Source organism: Elephantulus edwardii, unplaced genomic scaffold (assembly GCF_000299155.1).
Source record: "Elephantulus edwardii isolate Elephantulus edwardi_28Jun2011 unplaced genomic scaffold, EleEdw1.0 scaffold00017, whole genome shotgun sequence".
In the NCBI taxonomy this organism is placed as follows: Eukaryota; Metazoa; Chordata; class Mammalia; order Macroscelidea; family Macroscelididae; genus Elephantulus; species Elephantulus edwardii.
The window spans coordinates 13629739-13655758 of NW_006399767.1; the positions used below are offsets into that span (position 1 = coordinate 13629739).

Genomic DNA, 26020 nt, shown 5'->3' on the forward strand with positions numbered 1-26020 from the left:
GAGACCCAGAGCCCCGCCCCTCCGGGACCCCCCACGTGACCTACCCTGTGGGAACGCCCTCTCCCGCGCGGCCCTCACTAAAGCCCGCGCGGTGGTACACTAACCCTGCTAGTGCCCTGGGCTTTCCTGATGTGGGAATAGGCTCAGCGAGGGTGTGGTTTCTCCTACTAGAGCTAAGTTACTTTGTGGCGTTAGAGATCCCAAAGTAACCAAGTGCATGTATACTTTGTCCTTCCCCAAGTGCAGAAGAAAAGAATTCCGAACCGGATTCCCAACTCCGATACTAGCTGTACTATTTCACTCCAGTCGTTGTTACTTCTTAACGTCAAAATTGAAATTCCAGGGACTGGGGCCTATCCATCACGCTCCCTTTAGTCTTCACTAGATGCCTCTTCAAGGGAGATCTGGTGGTTTAGTGGTAAGGAGTTCCACTGTCAACCGAAAGGCAGTAGGTTTGACTCCACTATGTGCTCCAAGGGAAGCAAAATATAGGGCCACGCTTTGGGATAAGGATGTGGAGAGGGTAAGAGTGACATTATGAATCTTCCCATCAAATGCCACCTACATACCTCCTTAGCCCACAAACTTTAGGCAGGACAGTACTAACAGGAAAGGCCCAGTGCAGCCGAGGTCCCTCCCCTTCATCATCCACCTCAGGAGCCTCCAGTCATGTGTAAACCAGCAGGTTCCTGGGTCAACTTACCGTCAGGGAGGGAGAGGGGATTTATTACCAACATTATTCATGATCTTTTTTCTTTTCTGGAATCCTCTGGAGAGGACTCATGAAATCAGAATGACCTGGGCCCTAGTGCCAAGCTAATGGAGAAATGTCTAAATTACCCAGATAACTACTTTGTTTTGACTAACCATTATTTATGAAGGCCTTTAAAATTAGCACTTGAGGGAGCTGACATGGTTTAATATATCTTCTTTCAAAACAAATTTATAACCCCTTGGTTTCAACACTTCCCCACACCCTTCAGGCAACTGCTTGGTCTTTCTTCTGAGCAAGAGATATGGTCTTGTTCCTCTTCTATGAAGACATGGGGAACAGGAAGCCAGTGGAAATGCTGTCCAGTGGTCATGACACAGCAAGGAGCCCAAGCTTTTTGTTTTCATCATTAAATACTTACTCAGCACCCAACAGTGGCAAATTCTATGTTAGGAACCAGAATTAGAAGCTGAGATGCAGGAGCCTTGCCATTTCCCAGTGCTACCGTGGGTGGCAGAGCAGACAGGGTTAAATGATTTGAGTAAAAAATCACACAGGAAGTGCAGTACAGCATAAAGCGCTCGGCCTGTGAAGCCAGGTGGACTGATTCTGAACCCAAGTTTCATGACTCAGGGAAGCTACTCAATGTCCCCAAGCCTCATTTATGAAATGAGGATAATCCATGCGCTGAGAACACATTCAAAGTGCTTACAGTAACTAAGGCACAAAATATAAACTCTATGCTGAGCACTTTGTATACATTAAAGACTTTAAGCATTGTTGAGTCATTTTCAAATCATCGTAATGTTTAATGGAATTAAACACAGCCCGGGCCACATCATCCTCACAACTGTTGCTCCTTGAGGCCATTTTTACAGTGACAATGTCAATCCATCTTATTGAGAGGCTCTCTCTTTTCACTGACCCTCTACCTTAACATTAAGCACTATCAAACTAACAGACTATCAAATCTTACCAACAAAAATCCCACAACTGGACCTGTCAGCATCATCATGGAAAGGAAAAGACTGATAGGCAAGGATTTCATTTTAACTTGGATCTACAATAAATGCCCACTGAAGTGGCAATCAAGAAATCAAATAACAAATTACATAAGGCAAGTATGCTGCCAGACTCTTTAATAATGTGGATCATAACAATTTATGGCTAACATTGAGAAGAATGGGAATCCCAGAGTACTTGTGTTCACGCAAAACCTGTACCTAGGCTAGGAGGCTATTGTGTGAACACAGCAAGGGAACACTACATGGTTTAAAAATTAAGAAGAATGTGTGTCAGGGTTGTATCCTCTCTCCATACCTACTCAATCTGTATACTGAACAAATCCTCCAAGAAGCTGGACTCTATTAAGAACATGTTATCAGGATCAGAGGGAAAATCAATAACCTGCGTTATGCAAATGACACAATCTTGCTTGTTGCAAGTGAAGAGGATCTGAAGCGCTTGCTATAGAAGATCAAAGACTACAGCCTTCACAATGGATTCCATCTCAAAATCCAGAAAACAAAAATTCTCACTACTGGAACCAACAGGCAATATTACTATGACAGATGGGGGAAAAGATGAAATTATCACTGTATTTCATCTTACTTGGATCCACAATAAATACTTTTGGTCAGGAAATCAGGATATGTACTGCACTGGGAAAGTCTGCTGCCAGGAATCTCTCCAAATTATTGAGGAATAATGATGGCAGTTTAAGGCCTAAAGTACATCTGATTCAGGCCGTGGTCTTTCCATTGTGTACGTATTTGAGAGCTAAATAATGAATAAGGATGATAGATGACTTGATGCCTTTGAGCTGTGGTGCTGGAGAAGAGTACTGACTATCCTAGGACTGCCAAAGAACAAACAGATAAATCTTGGAGAAAGTAAAGCCAGAGTGATCCTTGTAGGCAAAGCTTTGTCTCATTTTGGGCATGTTGCTAGGAGAGGCTATTCCTTGGGGAGGGACATCTTGCTGGGAAAGAGGGTTAATGAAAGAAAGGAAGGCTTTCAATGAGAGGGAATGGCACAGTTCTGCTGTGATGGACTCAAGGATGCCAGAAATGATGACGACACAGGACAGGACTGATCTGGCACAGATTTGTTGTTCGTAGGGTCACTGAGTCATCTTTGATATGTTCTTTAAAAGTAGAGAGATCACTTTGAGGCTTAAGGTGTGCCTGAGACAGTCCATATTTCCAGTAGTCTCATATGCATGCAAAAATGGGACAGAAAATGAGGAGGATCAAAGAATTGATGCCTTTGATTTATGGTGTTGCCAAAAAATATTGACTGTGCCCACCATGGACTGCCAGGATGAATTAATCTGTCTTGGAAGGAGTGCAGAGAGAATATGTTCGTTAGAAATGAGGATGCTGAGACTTAGTCTTATGTTCTTTGGACATGTTATTAGGCTGGAGAAGAATATCTTATTTGGCAGAAGGTCAACCAAGTAAAGACTCTCAAGGAGATGGGCTGATACAGAGGCTTCCACAATGGGCTCAGACACAGTAAATGTCAGTAAATTTGAGGACCAGGTAGTGTCTCCTTAAGTTACCAGGGGGTTGCTATGAGTCAGAACCACCCGAAGGCAACCACCACTACCTTCCAATAGATCTAATACAGTCCCTATTTACAGAGTTCGCATCCAGGAACTGTGCATGTGGTCTCTTTCTCTAAACACAAAGAATATCTATGTTTAGTAATGAGGGTAACATCAAGCCAGAGAGGATGAAAAACAGGATCAGCAGGAGGACAGGTTTGCTTAAGGATAATACTGCCAGCAGTAACTGCCAACAGCCACCGGACAACTGTAGTGGAGGCAGGTTGGGCATAACTCCAGATGGGACAGTTAGGCTCAGGGAACCGATCTAATAAGGCAGGTCAGTCCTAAAGGGGCCTTCATGCCTTTAGTTATGGTTGGATTAGAATATTCTAATCCAAGGGAACAAAAATTTCTTGCAGAAAGCACAACCAGGTTACTACTTGGAGGCAAGGATGCTGAAGCTTTATTTCACCTATTTTGGGCAATTTTTTAGGAGGGACCCATCCTCAAAAGGTGGAAAGGTGGAGCATAAGCAGAGAGGAAGATTCTCAGTAAGAAGGACTGACAGAGTGACTGCAACAACGGGCTCGGGCATATCAGTGACGACGAGGATGGCACAGGATAGGCCAGGGTTCAGGTCCACAGGTCACAGGATTGCTATGAGTTGTTGTCAACTTGATGGTACCTAACAACAGGGGGGCCTCAGCTCAATCAAGTCCTGCACAGGCCCTCTGGTTTGAGATTTATCAGCTCTCTTTCACTCCAGTCTTTCAGTGTTCCCATTCCTCAGCGTTGGCTTCTCAGCTCTGAAGGGCAGAATGGGCCTGGTATACAAGGACCATTTATACCCCAAGAGTTGGAGGGGTGTCAGGCCCTCACTCTCAGGCCTCAGGTTCAACTTATTGTGCAGCATGGGCTCACTCAGAAGTTGTGGGTGGGTTACAGCTTCACCCATGCTGAATGGCCAGCGGCAGCAGAGGTACCTGTTCCAGGGGGCCTTGCCCCCTTCACCCACTCTTTCAGCACACTCCTCAGGGTTTACTACACACAGGTACAGGGCTCCGCTCTTCTGAGTCACTGTGGCCCCCTGAGTGGTGAGGTAAGTGAAGGTCCTTACCACAGTTGTGCTCACATCAAAGGTGACCTCTGCTTTGGGCAGCTGGAATCTAAAGGTCTCAAAAACTAGTATAAGGACTAGTGTAAGGACAGGAAAGAAGGACGGGTTAGGATTCAACTAATGAAAACTCTTGTCCCAGTTCTATTGCCATTTAGAGTTTCAGTCATGTCATTTAGCTTTCCAAATTGGTCTGTGACTGATGAAGACCAAGAACCATTAATAAGATCCTGGAAGTCCCAAAGTACAAAAAGTCAAACCACCTAGCTGTTAAGTAACAAAATCTCCTTGAGCCAAAAGATTTTCAGGAAAATTTAAATTCATTCATTTTATACTTAAATCCATTCATCACATTCATTTCATGTCCCTAGTGAAAATTCTGTAAGGTCCCACAAAAAGTCTCCTTCCTAAGAGTGTCCATGGGCTCATAGTTACTTTCTAGCCCCATATAGAAACACCTGACCCAGCACCTTTGGGTAAAACAACTCTATGATTCATAGAAATGATAATGCTTGTGGATGATTATTACAGCCCACCAAGAAGTCTGAGGAGGGGAGGCAGGCAGCTAGAAGAATCCAATCTTCCTTCACCAAGAAGCAGCCTGAGCTCCAAGCAGAACTGGATGACTGGGTGCCACAAGAGGAAAGGTAATGCAGCCACTACTGTGTTTCCACCATTAAGAAGCATCTTCAAGCTCTCTCTAGTCGTCTCACCTCTCTCACCTGGACACAACAAGCAACCTTGCTGGAAATGTCCACATGCCCAGGCATTGAGAATGGCCTCTAGCCAGCAAAGAATGAGGTTTCTCAGCCAACAGCCTTTGAGAAACTGAGTCCTGAAGCCAACAGCCCTGAGATCCTGGAAGCTGATTCTTAGAATAAATAAATAAATAAATAAATAAATAAATAAATAAATAAATAAATAAATAAATAAATAAAAAAGAAGCATCTTCATTCATTAGTAGAAGCCTTTAAGCGTCACTGGTGCCTGGTACCAGACGTAATCCTCCCAGGCTGTGGCTGAGATGAGTGGCCTGCCGCAGGACAGGGTAACAGTTAGTTTGTTGCCCCGGCTGGGCACTCGGTAGTTGAGCTTAGGTCGAAACCAATCTTCTCCACAGTCGCGATGCCCCTGTGCCATAATGGTGGTACCCATAAGTGGAGGAGTCTGAAGTTCACTGAAGACATCAGCTATGAAAATGGCTCGGAAGAGATAGCGCAAACAAGCTGCTGTGCTCAGGCTCTGTTCCTCGCTGTCTGAGACCAGTTGGGACAAGTCGAGCTCATAGAACTCCTTGGGGTTCAGAGTGCTGCCCCCAAGGAGGATCAGCACTCGTGGTACCAGGGTCCGGGCAAAGAGGCTCTCCAGGTGGCTGAAGACGCTCTCCAGTTCTGCCAGGGTCTGCTGAGATTTCTTGTTGTTTGCCTCAGCGGCAGACCAAGGTTTCATCCTCACCGCATCCTCTGCCTGAGGAAAAAGAATGAGAAGGACAAGATAAGGGTATTTAATGCCCTTTAAAGTACTCTTATGAAAAAAACTAAAAATAAAGAACTGTATGGGACTGGATTTTCAGCTCAGTGAACTGTCATAACGAAAACACTAGGTTTTATCAGAGGGCAATATATCAAAAGGGGGACATATTAAATTAACAAAATCCCAATTTTCCACCCTAAGAACAGCCAAGGCAGTGTTCTGAAACTGTAGGGCACCTAGAAAGAGACGCAGAAGTTTGAATAAATCCTTGCTGTACAGAGAGTGGTAACAAGGATTACTTGGTCTAAAAACAGTGACCCTGGAGTAGGCTTCCTGGCCAAACATGGCAAACAGAAAATAACCTGCTGTCACCTGAAATACTACCAAGTGAGGGAAGCGGAATATCAAATTTACTAATAGTAGACCAAATGCTATATCAGGAAATGAGGGAGGTCTAATACAAGCTGAAGGTCACCTTGTGGCACTAAGGTGTTCCCTAAGAGTCAACAGTTTTCTTAGTTTGTATCAACTGAATCCCTCCCTCTTGGGATTAGCATAAAGAAGAACTTGGCCTTATCTGTAAAAGACTTTACCATTACCCTTTGTTTTTGTTTTGTACGTCCTTATGATTTTACTTTGTTTACCTTCCTTATGATTCTAAATAAATACTCAGAGAAGCATGGCTTGGGGCCTTCAGTCATGGGAACTGTTGGCCCCCTGTTTTTCACACTCTCTGTTCTATATCATTCCTGGTAGTCTGTCTCATTATTAATAATTATAAAATTATTTCATTCTTTGGGACCCTCGGTCTGCAACAACCAAGTGTGAAAAAAGAAATCAGGGAAGATAAAGAAAGTGAAGGTTAAACTGCTGAAGGCAATGAGACCTGGAGAATAGTCAACAATGGTCAAGAAGCAACAACAAGGTTTTTGAAGGTAGAAAGCAGAAGCAAGAGCCATAGCAAGAGAACTGAATCCCCACTTGTTGTTGTTATGGGCCACTGAGTCGCTTGCGACTCATAGCGACCCTATATGTACAAGAGCTCCATATGCTCTTCTATCCTGTGCCAACCTAGCCATCTCAAATGCACTTATTCCCACCTCTCTAGTCACAGAATCGATCCATCTCAAAGGTCTTCCTCTCCTTCGCCGCCCCTTCACTCTGCCAAACATGATGTCCCTCCTTGCAACATGCCCAAAATATGTCAGACGAGGTTTCAGAATCCTTGACTCCAGGGAACATTCTGGCTTCACCCTCTCCAGGACAAACCTGTTTGTTATCCTAGCACTCCATGGTATATTCAACACTCTTCTCCAGCACCACAACTCAAACGCATCAATTCTCTATCAACCCTAGTCACTGTCCAACTCTCTGATGCATAGCACATAACTGCAAAGACTATAGTCTGGATCAGGCGCACCTTAGTCTCCAGTCTGACATCGTTGCTCTTCAGTACTCTGAGAGGTCCCTCACAGCCGACTTTCCCAATGCAATTTATCTCTTGATTTCCTGGCTGCTGTTACCAAGAGTGTTGACTGTGGAGACAAGTAAACTAAAACTGTTAACTATCTCAATCTCTTCACCATCCATACTGATGCTGCCAATTGGCCCAGTGGTTAGAATCTTTGTTTTCTTGATGTTGAGCTTCAGTCCATATAGGAGGCTGTAGTCCTTGATCTTCTGCAGCAAGCGCTTCAGGTCCTCCTCAGTTTCAGCAAGCAGGGTTGTGTCATCTGCATAACACAGGTTGTTGATGATTCTTCCACCAATCCTGATGCCACATTCCTCTTTGTATAGCCCAGCGTCTCGGATGATCTGTTCTGCATACAGATTGAAAAGGTATGGAGACAGAATACATCCCTGATGAACCTCATTCTTGATTTTGAACCATGTAGTGTCTCCTTGCTCTGTTCTGACGACTGCCTCTTGGTCCAAGTATAAGTTTCGCATTAGCACAATCAAATGTTCTGGGATTCCCATCCTTCTCAGAGTCAGCCACAGCTTGTTGTGATCCACACAGTCAAAAGCCATTGCATAGTCATGAAGCACAGATAGACATTCTTCTAGTATTCTTTGCTTTCTGCTAAGATCCATCTAACATTAGCTATAATATCCCTAGTACCACGACCTCTTCTAAATCCAGCCTGCACACCTGGCAGTTCTCTGCTGACATATTGTTCCAAACGTTTTTGGATAATTTTCAGCAGAATCTTGCTTGTATGTGATATCAATGATATTGTTCGATAATTTCCACTCTGTTGGGTCACCTTTCTTTGCGAAGCATTGCCAAAAAAGATTTCTGGGAGTTGGGGAGGAGAGAGGAGGATCTGTGCTGATCTCCAGATTCTAACGCAAGTAACTTCAGGCTGCATTGGCCAGGGCACACCCCGAAGCATTGCCAGAAAAGAAAGAAAAAGAATCCCCACTGCAGGAAAGAAAAGATCCATGAGAAGCAAGCCAGTGTACTCTGAAGAATCCCATAAGACTCAGGAATTGGCCTTACTAAGCACTGCAGAGGGCATGGGGAATACAGGGAACTGGGTGAACGTCTGGCAAAGACGCCACTTACATTGCCATTCCAGTTTCCCTCCCCACCTAGAGAAATTTTTCAGTACTGGGGTCTGGGGGAGTCCCCTCAAAGATGCCACACAGTTCCCACACAATCTTCTTAGCGCGATGTTCATCAGCTCACAAGGTCCCACTGCACACTGAGCTTTCAATGACATTCCTAAATTCTGACCGGGCACATTAGAAAGACTCCCAATATGAAAGCCAGAGGCCAAAACAAATGGGAACATAAATATGGTAGAGAGATAAATCAAGGTACCGGGGGAAACTTCAAAGGTACCACAAGGAATATTCTTGTGTAAGAGAAGTTAACGTAGCAATGAGACAAGAATGAGATGCTATGAAAAAGAAAAACAAAGAACGGGCTGTTGGGTATATGATGGCCAAAGTATAAAAAATTAAAAGCGTTAGAATAGAAAGTCAAGTCTTCAAGGAAGCTGAATAAAACAACAACAAAAAAAAAAAAAGAGGGGGGAACTAGTAGAGAAAAAGATACTAAATATTGAAGTGTCCGTTCAAGAAGTTACAATTTAACACATAATAGTGTTTCAGAAAGAGAACGCAGAGAAGTGGGAAGATGAGACCAACAAGACTATAAATAGGGAGCATAGAAGCCCTGAGCTTTAAACTCACTTTTTACAGCTGCTCAGGCTTACAAGTTAAAACCTGCTAACTTGAAGAGGCACGGCGTTTGCCCGTGAACTCTCCCCTCGACGCATGCGCCTACCTGAGGAGATTCTGGGTAGAAGTGTTTAAGTTGCTCATAGGGCAGAGGGAGTTGCTGGCGTTGGTACATGATATGCTTTAGAAGTTCACAAGTAAACCGGCAGCAGCCTTCCTGGCTCACAGGCCCGGAAAACACGACGGGCACAATGCAGTCTCGGGGGCAAAAGCTTTCCGATGGGTTGGGAGGTCCTTGGGCCATGGTAGGATCAACGAGTTCTAGCTCGGAAACTTGCGTCTGCTTGGCCTTGTCAAACCACTCCAAATCGGCTGTATGAAAAGAGGTGCAAAGAACGAGGGAACGCTTCAGATGCACAGTCTTGTATGCAAACTAGCATAAAATTTAAAAATAACATCACAGCCAGTGTATTTTATTCCCTTATGGCCACCAAACCAGCCCCTGCCGCGTAGGGAGCCCGTGGGAGCTCCGAGCTCTCTCCCCCCGGCCGCACCCCAGGTGGGGAGCCCCCAGGTGGGCCGCCAGCGGGCGAGGGTGGGGAGGCGCTGTTCCCAGGCAGCGAGTGAAGCGCCGCCCAGAAAGCGGTGTGCCCTAGACATCTGGGGAAGTGGTTCGAGACAAAGAGCAGTCGAGTGGGACTGAGAACGCCGAGAAGAAATAGAGGGAGGGCAGAGTGCGAAATGACAGGGAGCAGGGCGGTGGGGGCGAGGCAGTTCGCTCGGGTGGAACTAGGGCGCGGAGTTACGCCAGGAGTGGGTGCCGGGGTGCAGAGAGGGCCAAGGGCGAAGTGCCTGGAGGGAACGGCAGTTAGGAAAAAATAGCTCCCCAAAGCTCTTTTGAGCTCCGCACATTGAGCCTTACCGGGTACTGCGGCAGAGGATATCACTTCCGGCTCCGGCGCTGCCATCATTCTACCCTTTCTCTCCGCCAAGTGGCTTAAATGGGTCTCCCGCGGAGCATCTTGGGAAGCCCACGCCTCCACTTCCGGATAGGCTAGGGCGGAAGAGGGCAGTGGGCGTGGCCGACCCGGAGGGGACTGTGCGTCAAACCTCCTCTCCCTCGGGAAGTCTTAGGTCTCTTCCTTCCAAATGACCCTTACCTTCCAGGCATCTATTTGTTTGTCCTCCTTCTCTACTCAGGCCCTGTCCTAGGTGCTGGAGACTAAGCTCTGTTCTCAAGAGTTTATATGCCGTGCAACAATGAATGAATGGAAACCCAAAATCTCTGTAAATGTTTATGAAAATTAATAAAATATAATTATAGAAAAAAACAGTTATACACATTAAATTACATATCATTACAAAAACAAAAAACAAACAAAAAAAAGAGTTTATATGCCTTTATTCTTGTTACAATGTTTTAAATTGCCATTGAGTTGACTATGACTGATAGCGACCCTATGAACAAGGGACCTGAACCCTGCTCTATCCTGCGCCATTCTCATCATCCCGTTATAGTCACACTGTCCATCTTGTTGAGGGTCTTCCTTTCCTTTGCTGACCTCCACCTTTCCAAGTATAATGTTATTTTCCAAGAATTGCTCCCACCTAACAACATTTCCAAAGTATGTGAGACGAAGTTTCACTATCCTTGCCTCCAAGGAGCATTCTGGCTGTGCCTTTTCCAAGACCATGTGATGAATTTATACTGTAGAAGGTATACGGGCTATAGAAGCCAAGACAGGAAAGAAAAAAAAAAAAGAAGAAGCCAAGACAGGGACACCTAATACAGATAGAGTAATACAGATAGAGTGGTCCTGGAGGAAATGGTGATCTGTAAGAAACTGTGATCTATAAAAAAGGTAAGTTAGCTAGGTAAAGAAAAGGACCTAGAGCGCCACAAGAGCATCATCTCTTCAAGAAAATAAAAAGAACACAGATTATAGAGCATGAAGGTGCAGTGGACAAATAGGAGCCAGCCTAAAAAACAACGTCATAGATTTGAACTTGATCCTGCTGGGGAGAGAAGTTTGAAGAAAGCTTTAGGTAGCGAATAAGGTGAATACATTTTACAAATTTAATCTTGACACTGGCTACATTATACTAGATTACAGAAAGGATAGGTGAGGAGGTTATTTGTTGTTTTGTTACATCAAGTCAAAACTGACCCATAGCTGACCCTCCAGTGGGTTTTCAGAAGCAGTTAATCCCATGAGAGGAGACTGCCCATCCTTTCTCTGTGGAGCAGCTGGTGGATTTGAACTACGTGCCTTTGAGATTGCAGCACAGCCTCTTACTACTAGACTACCACGAAGCAGCTGGTGGATTTGAACAATGAGCATTCAAGATTGCAGCGCAGGTTCTTACCTCTAGGGTATCAGCGCTCCCTAGTTATAGATTGTTGTTGTTGATTGCCGTCGAGTCAAGTATGACTCATAGCAACCCTATGAACAAAAGGCCTGAAGCCTGTCTATAACTATTGTCATTTATCAAAGTTCATAGTTTCTCCAGAGGCATGTTGTTTAGACGCGTGTGTTACAGGTGACTGCAATTATTCAAGTGTCTAGTGAGAGGTCTGAACTAGGGAAGCCACAGTGGGGTGGAAAGAATTGGGTAAAATGTAGTGGTATTTAGTAAATTCAGTGAATATAACTTAGTAGTTGATCTGAGAAGGAGAGACTGATGGAAACTACCAAGAAGACAATTAAGTTTCAACTTCAATAACTGTGCCAGTGGATAAAGGAGGAAATGCTATAGAGAGACCAGGTCTTTTGGAGAATGGGTAAGGTGAAAAGATGAGCTCATGTTTTGATAATGATGGTTGAGTTTCAAATCTCCTCATGACTATAAAAAGGAATGTTAAAAACTCATTTAAAATAGAAATACGCATTTGAGATCTTATCAGCACAGAAAAAAAATCACAGAGGGAATGAATATAGAATGAGGATGAGCAGAATTACATTGAAGATGAAAATGCTCAAGGGATGAGCAAAGAAAGAGAAGAAGCCATCAGGGAAACTGAGAAGTAGCCAGAGAAGTTTTAAAACATCCACAGGTGTTAGGAAATAAACACCAAGAAATGCGTGTGTTTCAGGAAGTAGAGACCAAAAGTCAAAACATATCACTAAAGTTGAGATTAAAATAGTGTGTGGTATGACTCAGGAATGAGCAATAAAACAGAAGGGAGTTAAGAAACAAACCTGTGGATACTACTATACATGATGAAGGTTTTCAAAGCACATATATAGTTGGTTCCTACCACACATCCTACATGAAGGTAAATTCCAGATAGATTACAAATCTAACACTAAAAAGAAACTCTAAAAACTAGTAGTAAGTATATTGGAGAATAATTTGTAGTCTAGGAATTGGCTCAGACCCTAAACCAGGAAAGCATCAATTTATGTAAAGTACAAAGTTTACTATATTGGGGGGTGAGGAATGTTGGCCTGATCTATGTTTATATATGTCACTCGCTTATTGATGTTGAGTTAGAAGCAAATCATAGCTAAACCTCCATTGGGTTTGGAGGCTGTATTTCACAGAGGAGGAGATTGCATATTTTCTCTTATGTAGCCACTGATGAATTCAAACTGCACTACAGGCAGTAACTCCCTATGGACTCTATGACCAGAGTACCATATTATCTATCTACAGATATGTTCATAGATATTTCATAAGCACAAAACATGTATATCATCTTCCACCTCCCAAAACTATGATCTTCTGAAAAGACTTCACTATTTGGCCTGCTCCTCTGCCAGCCTTCATTTCTGTAAGTTAAGCTTCATTTTTGTAAATTAAGTTGTTCAATGATAAAGTACTAGAAAAGGCTATCTTCAGAATAATGTAAGACAGAAGATGTCCAGTTGGGTGTGTTGGGTTGACTGAAAGATTCATGTAGATGAGAGGACAAGGGTTATCAGACAAATACAGGAGGCCATGGTTATCAGGAGGCCCCAGCTGGGGTGGTGATATTGGAGGAATGATTTTAGCCCTCCCTTCAAATTTCCACCCTTCTTGAGATCTCTGAGTTCTCCTGTCTCACTTAAAGTTTCTCCAGTGGGGTTATGCTCCTGGTGGAGGTTGACCTCTGCAGCATAGCTCTTCTCTCAACGGCACAGGATTGAGAAGTCATACGGTGGTGGTTCTTTAATCTACTTTTAACCAATTGGCTGAATTGGATGATTTTTCCCTTTCTCGGTCTCATTTGTTTGGGGAATTATGCCATGTGAATAACAACTACAGGATCAAGAACCTGTGTCTTTCCTTGAGGTACTGGGCAGAACCATGGAGTTCACCAAGCTTGAATCCTTGAGGAGATCACCAGAGGTAAGCGGCGGATGCTGCTTCTAGATTTCCGACGAAATCTAGTATGAAGTTTTGGGGGTTTGGCTCCGTTCGAGCACCTATGAAGCCAGGAGTGGAAACAAGGTAAGTTGTGAGTCACGGGACTACCATGGTGCTGAAAACTGAACCTAAGCGTCTTGACTTGAGTCCAGCAAAGCTAACCGACTCTCAACCTCACCTTTCAGACGTTTTGTACAATGGTTTGTGTTACTGAATGTGTTTCTGCTTTGCTGGCTGTTGAAGCCCTAAAGAGTAGAAGAGGAAGAGATGGCTTGGAAAGAAAGTCAAAAGTCAACAATCTCCAGTGGCTTTGGGCCAAATTTCTATTTCCAGCCGCTTCCCCGCCTTCACCCCAGCAGATGTAACCGGAGCCTCAGCCCCGCCCTAAAGAGAGGCCAAACCCCTCCTACAGCCTCTCAGTTTTTAAAAATCATTCTTGGTTCTCCCGGATTGGTTAGTCTTCAAAACAAAGGGGAGGGGAGTCTTAGCTGCAGGCATTCTTGTACCCTTCAGGCATCACAGCTGATTTATGGGTTCGGGATTTGTGCTGGGGCCACTGTGGTGCCTCGGGGTGCTGAAACTCCAACTGATGCCAGCTCTGGCAATAAAATAGTGACTACTATGTAAAGGTGGCATAATCATCGCAACAATAACAGCCTAATTATGGCTAACCACCATCTGCTCCCGCCCTGGCATTCGCCCTGACTCACCCCGACGGCATGTCGACCGTCAGGGAAGAAACTGAATCAAGGGAGGGGTTAAAAGATTGGAGATCCAGTCGCCCTTAATTCAGTAGCCTTCTGGATCTGAAAAACCTGTTGCTGGGATGAATACTCGTTTAAGAGGCCAGGCCCAGCAGCACCTACAAAGCTCAGTTCTAATGTAGTGAACCTTGCGACCCCTGTGCACGATCATTCCTTAGGCTGCGGGCTCTAAACTTCCCCAGGTTCTACGAAAGAGTTGCTCCGACACCAGGAGCAGGAGACCGGACTTTTGGGCCTCTGCACGCAAAGGCGCGCTACTTGTCTACGTCGTGAAGCCTCCTGCAACCCCTTACCCCGCGATGCTTCCTGGGAGTTGTAGTGCAGAGACGGGCTCTTTTGAGGGAAAGCGGAGACCTGGGGACTCCATATCCCGTGGTGCCGCGCAAGTGTTTCTGACGCGACCCGGAGGCCAGGGGCGGGGCGTGGGGGCGTGACAAGCACAGGGCCCCACCCCGCTCCGCTCTCTGGCTGGCCCGACGCGGCAGTGGCTGTAGAGGCGGCGGTGGGGACAGCGGCGGCGGGGGGGGAGGGACCGGGCAGGGGGCTGGCGGCAGTGGCGGATGGACTCGCGGGTATCGGAGCTGTTCGGCGGCTGCTGCCGGCCCGGAGGGGGCCCGGCCGTAGGCGGAACCCTCAAGGCTAGAGGAGCCGGCGGCAGCAGCGTCTGCGGGGGCCCGAAGGGGAAGAAGAAGAACGGAAGGAACAGAGGAGGCAAAGCCAACAATCCTCCGTACCTGCCCCCCGAGGTGAGCACATAAGAAGTGGCGGAATGAAAGCAGACCTTTCCTCCCGGTTCCGGGACCCCTGGGAGGAGGAGCCGAGAGAACTAATCCCCCCTTCCAAATGTCAAGATCCTATGGAAGGAGCAGCAGAGGAGACCACCCCCCCCCCCCCCCCCCCCCCCCCCCCCCCCCCCCCCCGCCTTCCGGTCCCGAGACCCCAAGGAGGAGGGACAGAGAAACTGGACTTCCCTTCTGATGTCTCTGCACTCCCTTAGGAGGAGAAGGGAGCAGAGAAGATTCCCCTTACCGTCCCTTTGGGAAGAGCAGAGTAGGCTGCCCTGACACTCCCTGTGCTGTGGCAAGTAAAGGGGGATTGATTGCATCCTGGGATGAGAAGGTAGGCAGAGTAACCACTACTTTTTCAGACGTGTTCCACCGTGTGGAGCAGTGTGTTCTCTCCCTATTCTCCAGTACACATACAACCAGAGGGAAATGCCCTCTTAGGAGGCAAGTGGGGGAAAACAAAGAAGTTGCCCACACACACCTGCCCCATCTCCCCTCTCTTGCTTGGACAGGAGGATCCAAGGTTATCAAACTTCAGCTTGCATCAGAATCATTAGGTTTGTCCAGAATTTCTAGAATTGTGTCTGTTAAGACCCAGATTGGCCTGAGAAATTTGCAGTTCTTACAAGTTCCCAGGTGATGCTGATGTTACAGGTCCCAAGACCACATTTTCAGGGCCACTGATCTGGACCATCATTTTTGTAGTACTTTTCTGAAGTCACCCATCTGATGTTCTATACTCAACAAAGTGTTCGTAAGACAGTTTCCAGAGCATCTTTATTAGTGGAAAAAAGATCTCGTGCTTCAGGAGGTGAAGTTATGGGTAAAGACCTGTTAGAGCCAGAGGGCTGAGAAAGGATGGCATTCTAAGAGGAAGGAGGAGTGCCCAGTTCCGAACTGGCAGGATAGGTAACTCCATAGTGACGGGAGGTAGATTAGTGGTTGTCTGGGTCTGAGGAGGACAGAGAGTGACTGCCTAGGGTATGGGATTTCTTTTGAGGATGATAACTTTCTGGAATTAGTGGTGATGGTTGTACAACTCTGGGTATCTATTGGAACTCACTAAATATGCATACTAGGATTGTGAACTTGATAGTATGTGAATTATTTCAGTTTGGGGTTTGTTGCTTTGGGGCTTTTTTTTTTTTTTTAACATTGCCCCTTCCTCTCATCAAAATAAAGAAATGCAGGACAGAGCTGATGATCCTCCAAACTCCAGTGGAGGTAAAGCGGGGGTAGGCGAGTGGGCTTCAGGCAACAAGATGTTCCTATGATGGGTCACCTGATTTAGGGAAGAGGGACAAGATTGTGGGGGGATTCAGGATTTTACCTCATCTGAGGCACCAGGATTTGGGGAAGGAGATTAAAAAACATTTTAAGTCTTATATAAGTATGGAGTCTCCCCCTTCATCCTTCTGTTCATCTCAGCCCCAACTTTGGAGCCCTGCTCCCCTCCCACTCAGGCTTCTCTCTCATAAGGTTATAGTGACCAGTGCTGAGCTCACCATTTGGCCCAGGTCCAGAACTTCTTGCAGCCTCTTACTCTTAATGACATCAGCCAAGAATGGTGGACAGGAAGGAAGGAGTGTCTCCTAGACTAGTGGCAAAAAGTAAACAAATAAATGCCTGGGTAGCTTGGGCATACATACAGTGGCTTCTGGAGATAGCAGTCTGAGGTCCCAGAAAGAAGGAAGATGTTCTTGGATCTGGTAAGAACAGGCTGCCACTGGTTGAAGACAGGAAGAACTTGGCATTCTGTTCCTGGCTTTATTGGAGACTCACTGTTTCCTCAGAGATCCTTCACTGGTCATGTTACGTTGAATAGAGGGCTTGTCTGCCACTGACCTTGGCAGGTGCTTGCTGAGGCACTGGAGCTTCTTGCTCTCGGGATACCTGCCGGGGGCCCCCCACTAAGAATCAGGAAGTAGACTCCACCAGATGCTCTGCTGGAGGAGGAACAGTCTCCTCCTGTACCAGTCAGATCTGATTTGACGGTACACACAAAATAAATATTAAAAAAAAAAAAAAGGAATCGGGAAGTAGGAGTTGGGTCCATATGGTGTGTGTGGTAACTGCTACCTGTTTCTTTTCAGGCGGAAGATGGAAACATCGAATATAAAGTGAGTCTTAGGCTAGGGAGGGACAAGGGATGGGGGAGTCTACCTGTGTGGGATCATTTCTCTAAGATTCTGCCCAACTCCTGATCTGTAGCAATTTAGGGCCATGGTTCAGGGAAAGGACCCTGTACCTCATTCCTTTGGGGAGTGGAATTCACTGTTAGAGGGAGTCAGGGATGAAGGAATTTTGTGGGGGTAGGGAGGGCTCGTGTCTTCTTCATGAGATAATTGGGGAGCATGGGTCTAGGAGGAACACTTCTGATTCCACCTTTTTGTGATACCTCACCTGCCCTAAGCTGAAGCTGGTGAATCCATCCCAGTACCGCTTTGAGCACCTGGTGACACAGATGAAGTGGCGGCTCCAGGAGGGCCGCGGTGAGGCGGTCTACCAGATTGGGGTGGAGGACAACGGGCTGCTGGTGGGGCTGGCGGAGGAAGAGATGCGGGCCTCCCTCAAGACCTTGCACCGGATGGCAGAGAAGTATGCTTTCCTTTCCCCCTTGACTGTTACCTGACTCTAGGGAGGGCCCAGATGTATCCGGTCCCCTAGACATGAGGGGTCCAGGTGGGACTTTGCTTCTGTTACCTTCTTGGCAAAAGGCTAAAGAGAGGAGGGATAGGCTTCTGAGGTCTTATCATTAAACCTAGGGTTTTCTGCTCCTTAAGATTTTTTCCTTCTCATTGAGAGTTGTGGATCAAGGCTAGACTGGAGGGTCTTGGAAATAAGTGGTATTGAGGGGTGATCTATGTGAGACATGGGGAGGTCAGTGGTTCAGAGGCAGTCTGGGTATGGCAGCTCTGGCTTTGCCGTGACAGGGTTGGGGCAGACATCACAGTTCTGCGGGAGCGAGAAGTAGATTATGACAGCGACGTGCCCCGGAAGATCACCGAGGTGCTGGTGCGAAAGGTGCCTGACAATCAACAGGTGAAGCTCACACCCTGCCGACCCCACCCCCACATATGCTCACATTCCCGGGGAGGGCTCAGTGGTGTCAGACTCTCCACTGGCGTCCAGCTCACTGCTTGCTCCCCAGGGGGGCATCACTGCTCTTGAGCCATCCGTGTGTGGAGAGAACCTCACCCCTGGCACCTCCTCCACAGTTTCTGGACCTCCGCGTGGCCGTCCTAGGGAATGTGGACTCAGGGAAGTCAACTCTGCTTGGCGTCTTGACCCAAGGAGAGCTGGACAATGGACGGGGCCGGGCTCGCCTCAACCTTTTCCGACACCTACATGAGATTCAGTCTGGCCGAACTTCGAGCATCAGCTTCGAGATCTTGGGCTTTAACAGCAAGGGAGAGGTGCATGCAATCAGCGGGACCCAGTGTGGTCAGCCTCCAGGATGGGGTGCTGGAGGGGAAGGATGTGGGTAGAGTGTGGGGACTTAATGGAATAGTGTAGATGAAGGGCCTGGTGGGTTTTTAAACAAGCGCTCTCTTGGAAAACAAATGAATTAAACCAGAAATGGGGCTGAGGGCTAAGAGGTAGTGTCATCCAGGGACCAGTTGAGGCCCTGGCAGAGAACAGCAGTGGGCACTAAAAGCCCCCGGCCCTGGGCCAGGTGGTGAATTACAGCGACTCCCGGACGGCGGAGGAGATCTGCGAGAGCAGCTCCAAGATGATCACCTTCATCGACCTAGCAGGCCACCACAAGTACCTGCACACCACCATCTTTGGCCTCACCTCGTACTGCCCTGACTGTGCCCTTCTCCTCGTCAGTGCCAACACTGGGATTGGTATGAGGCATGGGGGCAGGCACATGGCGGGAGAGGGGGCAACAAGTGTGGACTCTCAGGTCTGGGAGCCAGACTACGTCCCCTTTTCTTCACGTCCACACTCACTCTTCTCTCTCATTGCTGCCTTCTTGAGCCAGCCGGCACCACACGGGAACATCTGGGGCTGGCCCTGGCCCTGAAAGTGCCATTCTTCGTCGTGGTCAGCAAGGTAGATCTGTGTGCCAAGACCACAGTAGAGAGGACAGTACGCCAGCTGGAGCGGGTCCTCAAACAGCCTGGCTGCCACAAGGTCCCCATGCTGGTCACTTCCGAGGATGATGCTGTCACTGCTGCCCAACAGTTTGCCCAGTCACCAAAGTAAGCCTGTCTCATCCGATTCTGGCCCATAGAGAATGCTTCCCCCAAGGGTCTAGTGCCCAGAAGCTTGCTCTCCTGTCCCCAGGCCTAGTCCAGTTCTCAGTTCTGTGGTTCTTCAGCTTGAGACTGTGGAAGGGCTTCTTAGTGCTGAAGTACTTGAGCTCAGCCTTGTCTAGCTCTCACTCTGAGACACCCTGGAGGTTTGCAAACACTCAGGACTCTAGGACAAAGAGGTCAGGCATTCACCACCTCACTTATGGTTTGGATGGGCTTCATGTGCAGCTTCACAGAGGTTGAATTCAGAGCTTCCATGGAGGAGGTTAGCAGACAGAAGGGGTCCTCAGCCACACAGAGAGCAGCTCACCTTCTCAGGTGTAGGCCCTCATCTTGCATTCTGTTGAAACTAATCAGTCCATTCAATGCCTCCTCCTCCAGTGTCACCCCTATCTTCACACTATCCAGTGTATCTGGAGAAAGTCTGGACCTGCTCAAAGTCTTCTTGAACATCCTGCCCCCACTCACCAACAGCAAAGAGCAGGAGGAGCTCATGCAGCAGCTGACAGAGTTCCAGGTAGTGGACCACCTGAACAGTGAGTGGTGGGACAGAAAAAGGCCATTTCTGACTAGCCCCAAAGTCTTGGATTTGCCAGCCTTGTTAGGCAGTTGTTGATAGGGTCTTTTTGGACTTTAGGTGGATGAAATCTACACAGTACCAGAAGTGGGGACTGTTGTCGGTGGGACACTTTCCAGGTGAGTTGCCTTGCTTGCAAACCATCCCATTCAGCTCGCACCCTCATACTTACGAAGACGTGTCCAAAGGATGAGAGCCTGGAATTAAACAGAGGCCTTTTAAAGGATGGACTTGTTTGCAGATTAGGTTTTTCACTATCAGAAAAGCAGGACAAAGCTATTCTGTTGGCTTGTGTGGGAAGAAAGAGTATTGCTGCTTACTGGGCATCTTCTGGCCCTTGAGGGGGTGCTGTGTGCATCTTGGGCCCCAGGTAGAAAACCAGGGTGCACTCACCTGACTTCATCTCACAGTGGGGAAAGTGAGCGGTTCAAAGCAGAGGAGAAAACCTGAGGGGGAACTCGGTCCTTTAAGATCAGGTTTTCAGTGTTGTCAACCAGCTTCCACCTCTTTGGCTTCTCTGTGTGCACTCTGGAAAAGGGTGTGGCAATCATTTCCCCTCCAGCGCTGCCCCAACTCTGAACTCAGGATCCCTTTTCCCTCACCTCCAGGATCAACCTTAGAAAGGAAGAAATGCTCTAGGTGACCCTGAGCGAGTAGTAGACGGGGGGCCTAGGCTCACATTGTGCCACCTGCCCTCTGGTCTGCAGTGGGATTTGCCGTGAAGGGGACCAGCTGGTGGTGGGCCCCACAGACGATGGCTGCTTCCTCGAGCTGAGAGTATGCAGCATTCAGCGCAACCGCTCTGCCTGTCGCGTGCTGCGAGCTGGTCAGGCTGCAACGTTGGCTCTTGGGGACTTTGACCGTGCTTTGCTTCGAAAGGTGAGGTGGGTGGGCAAGTGGGAGGGAACATTAAGAAAAGTGCCCAGGAAACTAGCTACAGAGTGGCTAAGAAGGCTATGGTCTGTTACATAGACTGTCTGTATATGAAAAGTATTAGAATACTTATAAAGTGGCACATCACCAAATCTGCATTACTGTGGTGGCATCTGAATGTCCAGGACTGTAATAGTACCAAGGGCTAGAGGGGTTTGAACACATGGGAAGTGGGTAAGAAAGGATTCCCTCTACAAAGTGTATTTCCTTCTGAGGTACTATCTGGAGTTCTAGAAGAGGAAGTTCAGATGCCATAAAAGGGCATAAGTGTAGAAAGTAGACCTGATGCTAGGCCCCTTCCTGGGCCTGGGGGCTGTGTCTCCCTAGGGCATGGTAATGGTGAGTCCCGAGATGAATCCCACCATCTGCTCAGTGTTTGAGGCAGAAATAGTCCTGCTGTTCCATGCCACCACCTTTCGGCGAGGTTTCCAGGTAACAGTACACGTCGGCAACGTCCGCCAGACAGCAGTGGTGGAGAAGATTCATGCCAAGGTGAGAGGGACCCCAGGCCATGCCCCATTCTTCCCAGGAGCAGTCACAATTTTCCTACATTGACCTCAGACTTGCAGAACTCCCTGATTTTACAGAATGCCCCACTTGGGGTGGGTAAAGTCCCACGAGACCCCCTGAGGGTGGTGAGCAATGACTATACACATGAAATGTTCAGTGACCACCTATCTGCTACAGGACAAGCTACGGACAGGGGAGAAGGCAGTGGTACGTTTCCGCTTCCTGAAACACCCAGAGTACCTGAAGGTGGGCGCCAAGCTGCTGTTCCGGGAGGGTGTCACCAAGGGCATCGGCCATGTCACTGATGTGCAAGCCATTGCAGCTGGTGAGGCCCAGGCTAACATGGGCTTCTGAGCACCCCAGTGTAGGGACAGATGTGGCCGTCCCCACAATACACAAGTTGACTTCTGGCCATGCTGCCCTCTGCTGGCGGCTTTGTGTGTTAATAGGCTAGGGGGAGAGAGGGGCTCTTTGCCCCCTGTACCCTACCACCTGCCAGGAGAGGTGCCAAGCTTAGTGTGGCCAGGGGAGGGGCAGTGCTGAGGGAGAAGGAAGGAGCATTCAGGGCAGTGCTCAACAGCTGTGCGCCCACCTAACCGACTCATCGACCAGGATGACTCCGTAGCCTGTCTGCTGGATGGAGCTGTGGCCATCTTGGCCCCACTATTAGGACTTGAGCGTGATCCACAATGTGGTCCTTGCACTTCAGGAATTGTCACAACTAGGGGTGGTCCTTGAAAGCACTCCTTTTTCTATACCTCAAGGCCATGTATATTGCCCATCACTACCTGACTGTGGACAAAAGAAACTAGTTCCTGGCCACCAGTGGCCCAGGGCTTGAAGAAATGGCACAGAACAGTGAATGGGAGTGCTTCCACCCCGTGGCCTGCTTCTCAGCTTTATCTCCCCAGTTCCTCCTTCAGGCCCCACAGGTGCTATTTGTTGTGCTGGCCCAGGCGTGGGGCTGCCAAGCGTAAGGCTTGGCATACCGAGGGTCAGCTGCATGTCAGTCTTGTCCTGTAGGATCTGCTGTGATCTAATGGTTTTAATGCTGGATCAAATAGTATTGTTTTACTTACCCAAACTAGTGGCTGGAGACCTCCACAGCTACTCACCTGCCACCCCTCCCACTCTTCTTGCTCCCACAAAGTCTTCCCATTTTACTAATTTGCAGTGACCATGCCCTTCCCTCTGTTGCAGGGAACCAGGAGGAAAGGGAGAGCTGTTGCCATATTTGCCACTCTGCAGGGCATGGACTCCCTTTTCCCTTTGTTAGCATCGATTTGTTGGTAGAGGTTTCTCTGCAGGGATTTGTTGGTAGAGGTTTCTCTGCATATATATAAATACATATGTAAAATATATATATATATACACACACATATATTGTACAGAATAAAAATGTTTTCTTGGATACACTGTGCTTATGCTTAAGATACAGGCTTAGCCTCCAGAGGCTATTAAGTTTATTATTAAGTCCAACATTTCTAACCTCGAATGCAGAAGTGTCACCGACACAGGTCAGTGTTCCAGGTCTAGAGCCAAGTTAAGTGTTCCAACCTGTTTTGCATGGTGCTTTGAGCTAGCAGAGTAGAACGTGAAACTCACCCTTTTCAGCTGAAATAAGGAGCCTTTCCACTGTGCCCTGAAACTAACACTGTCAAGAGATTTTGAGATTAGAGGGCCAGCTGCTTACAGAAGAGTAGAATTTACAAACTGTAATTTGGCTCTTCACACTTTCTTACCAATAACAAGTGTCCTCAAGTGAGGCTTACAGACCTTAAACTGGATTCTTGAAATTGTTAGGGCCAGCAGGCCGAATTTTAGTGTCTGTCCTGGTTTCAGAGTCTCTGATTTATCACACACACACACACAAAAGGTGGAGAAGCTTGGCAAAAGAAATTTAACAATCTTATCATCCCATTCTGAAACTAAGCTGTTGATTCCCTACCACTCAGGTTCAGCTGGTTTTAAAAATGTTACTGATTTAACTTGATGCCTGTGGTTGATAAGCTTCCTGATTTGAAACTAAAAACCCATTACTTCTCTCTGTGCTATTAGAAGTAAAGGTTCTATTCAGCAAAAAAGATACTATAGTTTTAACCTCACACTGACCTTCACTTGGCAATGGGTGGAGTTGGACTCCCCAAGAAAACAAGCCATCCTGAGGATCCCTCCTTACTGATCACCTGCCAGCTTTCTCCTTGACACAAAGTCTAGTGAAATACAAGTTTCCATTGTGTGACCTTCCTACATGATGCTATGTGGGAGAAACAGAGGTGGAGCAATTTACTTGATATGTAGCACATCAAAACGATGAATGTTTCACCCAAGCTGCTTGGTTTATAATCACTTCTCTTTTTCCTAAGGAAAAGAAAACTTGAGAAAAAACCAACAACTCTTGAGATACCTCTTAGAACTAACAGGCCAACTTCTTATATTTATGGAACACTCGGAAATATAAAAAGTTGTTTGGGGCAGGTTCCTCAGTATTGTTTCTGGTTTATGTTTCTTTATTATTGACACTTTAACAAAAGTTGACAGAAAAATTGGATTTCCATTCATTAATTGTTGCACATTTTTCCTCCCTAATCCCCTCCAAGTTCGCTTTACTCTTTATTATTTTTCTTTAATTTTCTGTTTTGATAATCAGATTTAAAATTGTTCACTATGCATTCATGAAATGCATAGCAAGTACCTATTATATGCAAAGGGAGGGTTTTCTTGGAACTCCGGTGGCCTCCTAATAAGATGATGTGCTACCCACCCAAAGACCTGTGGTTTGAATCCACCAGCTGCAGCTAGCTGTCTGCGGGCAACATGAGCAGGCTCCTTATGTGATTTACTGCCTCTGAAAACCTGCTTGGAAGGTCAACTAGTTGATTTTCACTCAAGGGTACATAACAACAACATATGCAAGGCACTGTGAAGAATTCTTGCCTTCATGAAGCCATAAGTCTAGTACAGAAAAGAGCATGTACACCACTAATTTTTATTAGATATTTAAAGTTAGATTTCCATAAAAGCAGAAGATGTTTAGGCAAACAAAAACTGTTTTATGCTGGACCCAAAATAAACAGACATCTTCTCTCCCTCCTTAATTTAGAAATAAGCTAAAAAAAGTTGAGGGTGGTTTGTCTATATACGAAAGGAAAGGTATATGTGCCCTTTTTTCTCATACTAATTATTCTCCCCACCACTCCACTCTAAAAACAATACTGTAAGTATTAAGATGAAAAGTGACAGTGAATTTTGACAATTTTCACACTGCAATAAGGAAGAGAGGAATAGTCCCCTCACCTCACATGCCAGTGACCCTAAGGACTTAAACATTGAGCACTTACATTTGCATTTTAGAGTTTAAGGAAGTGCTACTGCCCACGACAAGCCTGGACTTTGGTATCTTCTAGGTTAGTATTTCCAGACTAATAACCTGGAAATGTATAACTAATAACTTGGAAATATTAATAACTAATATCCAAATTCTGATTTGGGGGTAAGGTTGAGGCTATTTCTAGCAAGCTCTCTGGTGATGCTGATGTTACTGTTCTTCAGTACAATAGGAAGATTACAGAAATTATACAGTTTTGATCATGGCTTACCCAACCTAAACAGTGTCTGAACAGGTTCAACAGCAATCTCAAAATACAGAAGCTGGAAGGTCAGTAGCCGAGACTGCAGCCATAATTGGGTTTGTTGCAGTTATTTGCAGTTGAGTCAATTTTCAACACACAGTGACCCTATGGGGCAGAGGAGAAAACAATAGGGTTTTCTTGGAACTCTGTTGGTCTAGTGCTAAGCCGTACTCAATACATGGGGATGCAGTTTGTTTGGATCCACCAGTTTTTCTGAGGGAGAAAGCCTAGAAATCTCCCATGTGATTTACAGCCTCTGAAAACCTGCAGGAGGGTCCGCTGTGAGACACAACACAACAATCTTTACAAAAGCAGCTCTGGAGGTACAACAATTAAGCAGTTAGCTGCTCAGTGATAGGTTGGTGCTCCAAACCAACGTACCAGCTTTGTGGGCAAAAAGACCTAGGGATTTGCTCCTGTAAAGAATACAACTGAGGAAACCGTATGGGGCAGTCTTGTGTCACATGGAGTTCTGTCTCTATAAGTTGATACTATGATAAACAGCAATCTTTATGGAAGCCCATTGCCAGGTGAGCATTTAAATGGCATACGACCAGAGCTGCTTTATAATAAGGTTTACCTGTATGAAATTCAGAATTTGAGTAGCTTTTGTGTACACAGCCCTGTCCTACACTATGTATCATATCACGTTAAAGTTCCAACTCTTCCCTGTCCATTTTCAAACTGAAAATACAGTCGGGGTCAAGAACTCTCCTGTCACAAAGTTAATAGGAAACTTTAAAAACTTTTTGTTCCATCCCATCTTAGAGGCAATTTTAAGCTATTCACTTTAAGGATTTTATTTGTAACCTTCAATAATCTATATAGTATTCTCAGTATATTTACAGACAAGGAAAGGAACTTGCTCAAGGCCATATATGCACAGAGGCAGATGCTAAGCAGAACCAAGTCACTTGGACTGCATGGTCCCTTGACACACTGTTTTTACTGTGTGACACTGGCTCCCTAAATTCTGAAGATGGATTTTTATATCTTTATCAGACATGGGGTTAGAATCCATGCTGAAAATGAGATGGGAACCTCAACTTTGCACCTAATTATTTTCTTATTAAAAATTTCATAAAGTTAATAGATTTCCTTAAGAGATTTCCATCTCCCAGGTTATAGATAAAATATTAACTTGCTGCAGCAAGCCTAGAGGTCAGTA

General features: G+C 46.4%; 2 protein-coding genes across 2 annotated transcripts; one reads left to right on the forward strand and one right to left on the reverse strand.

The window, feature by feature from the left end:
- Positions 1 to 5334: 5334 nt before the first annotated feature.
- Positions 5335 to 10010, reverse strand: MAD2L1BP (MAD2L1 binding protein). Its single transcript, XM_006881951.1, has 3 exons — positions 9962 to 10010; positions 9146 to 9411; positions 5335 to 5844 (listed from the first exon to the last, which is right to left on the reverse strand). Exons 1-3 carry the CDS (start codon positions 10008 to 10010, stop codon positions 5335 to 5337), a joined length of 825 nt encoding a protein of 274 aa, XP_006882013.1.
- Positions 10011 to 14713: 4703 nt separating this feature from the next.
- On the forward strand, positions 14714 to 21899 carry GTPBP2 (GTP binding protein 2). The gene is made up of 12 exons (XM_006881952.1): positions 14714 to 14899; positions 17032 to 17058; positions 17352 to 17536; positions 17872 to 17980; positions 18157 to 18354; positions 18615 to 18789; positions 18927 to 19146; positions 19582 to 19717; positions 19838 to 19896; positions 20485 to 20656; positions 21038 to 21202; positions 21398 to 21899. The coding sequence occupies exons 1-12, from the start codon at positions 14714 to 14716 to the stop codon at positions 21572 to 21574; spliced, it is 1809 nt and encodes a 602-aa protein (XP_006882014.1). The 3' UTR covers positions 21575 to 21899.
- Positions 21900 to 26020: the final 4121 nt, after the last annotated feature.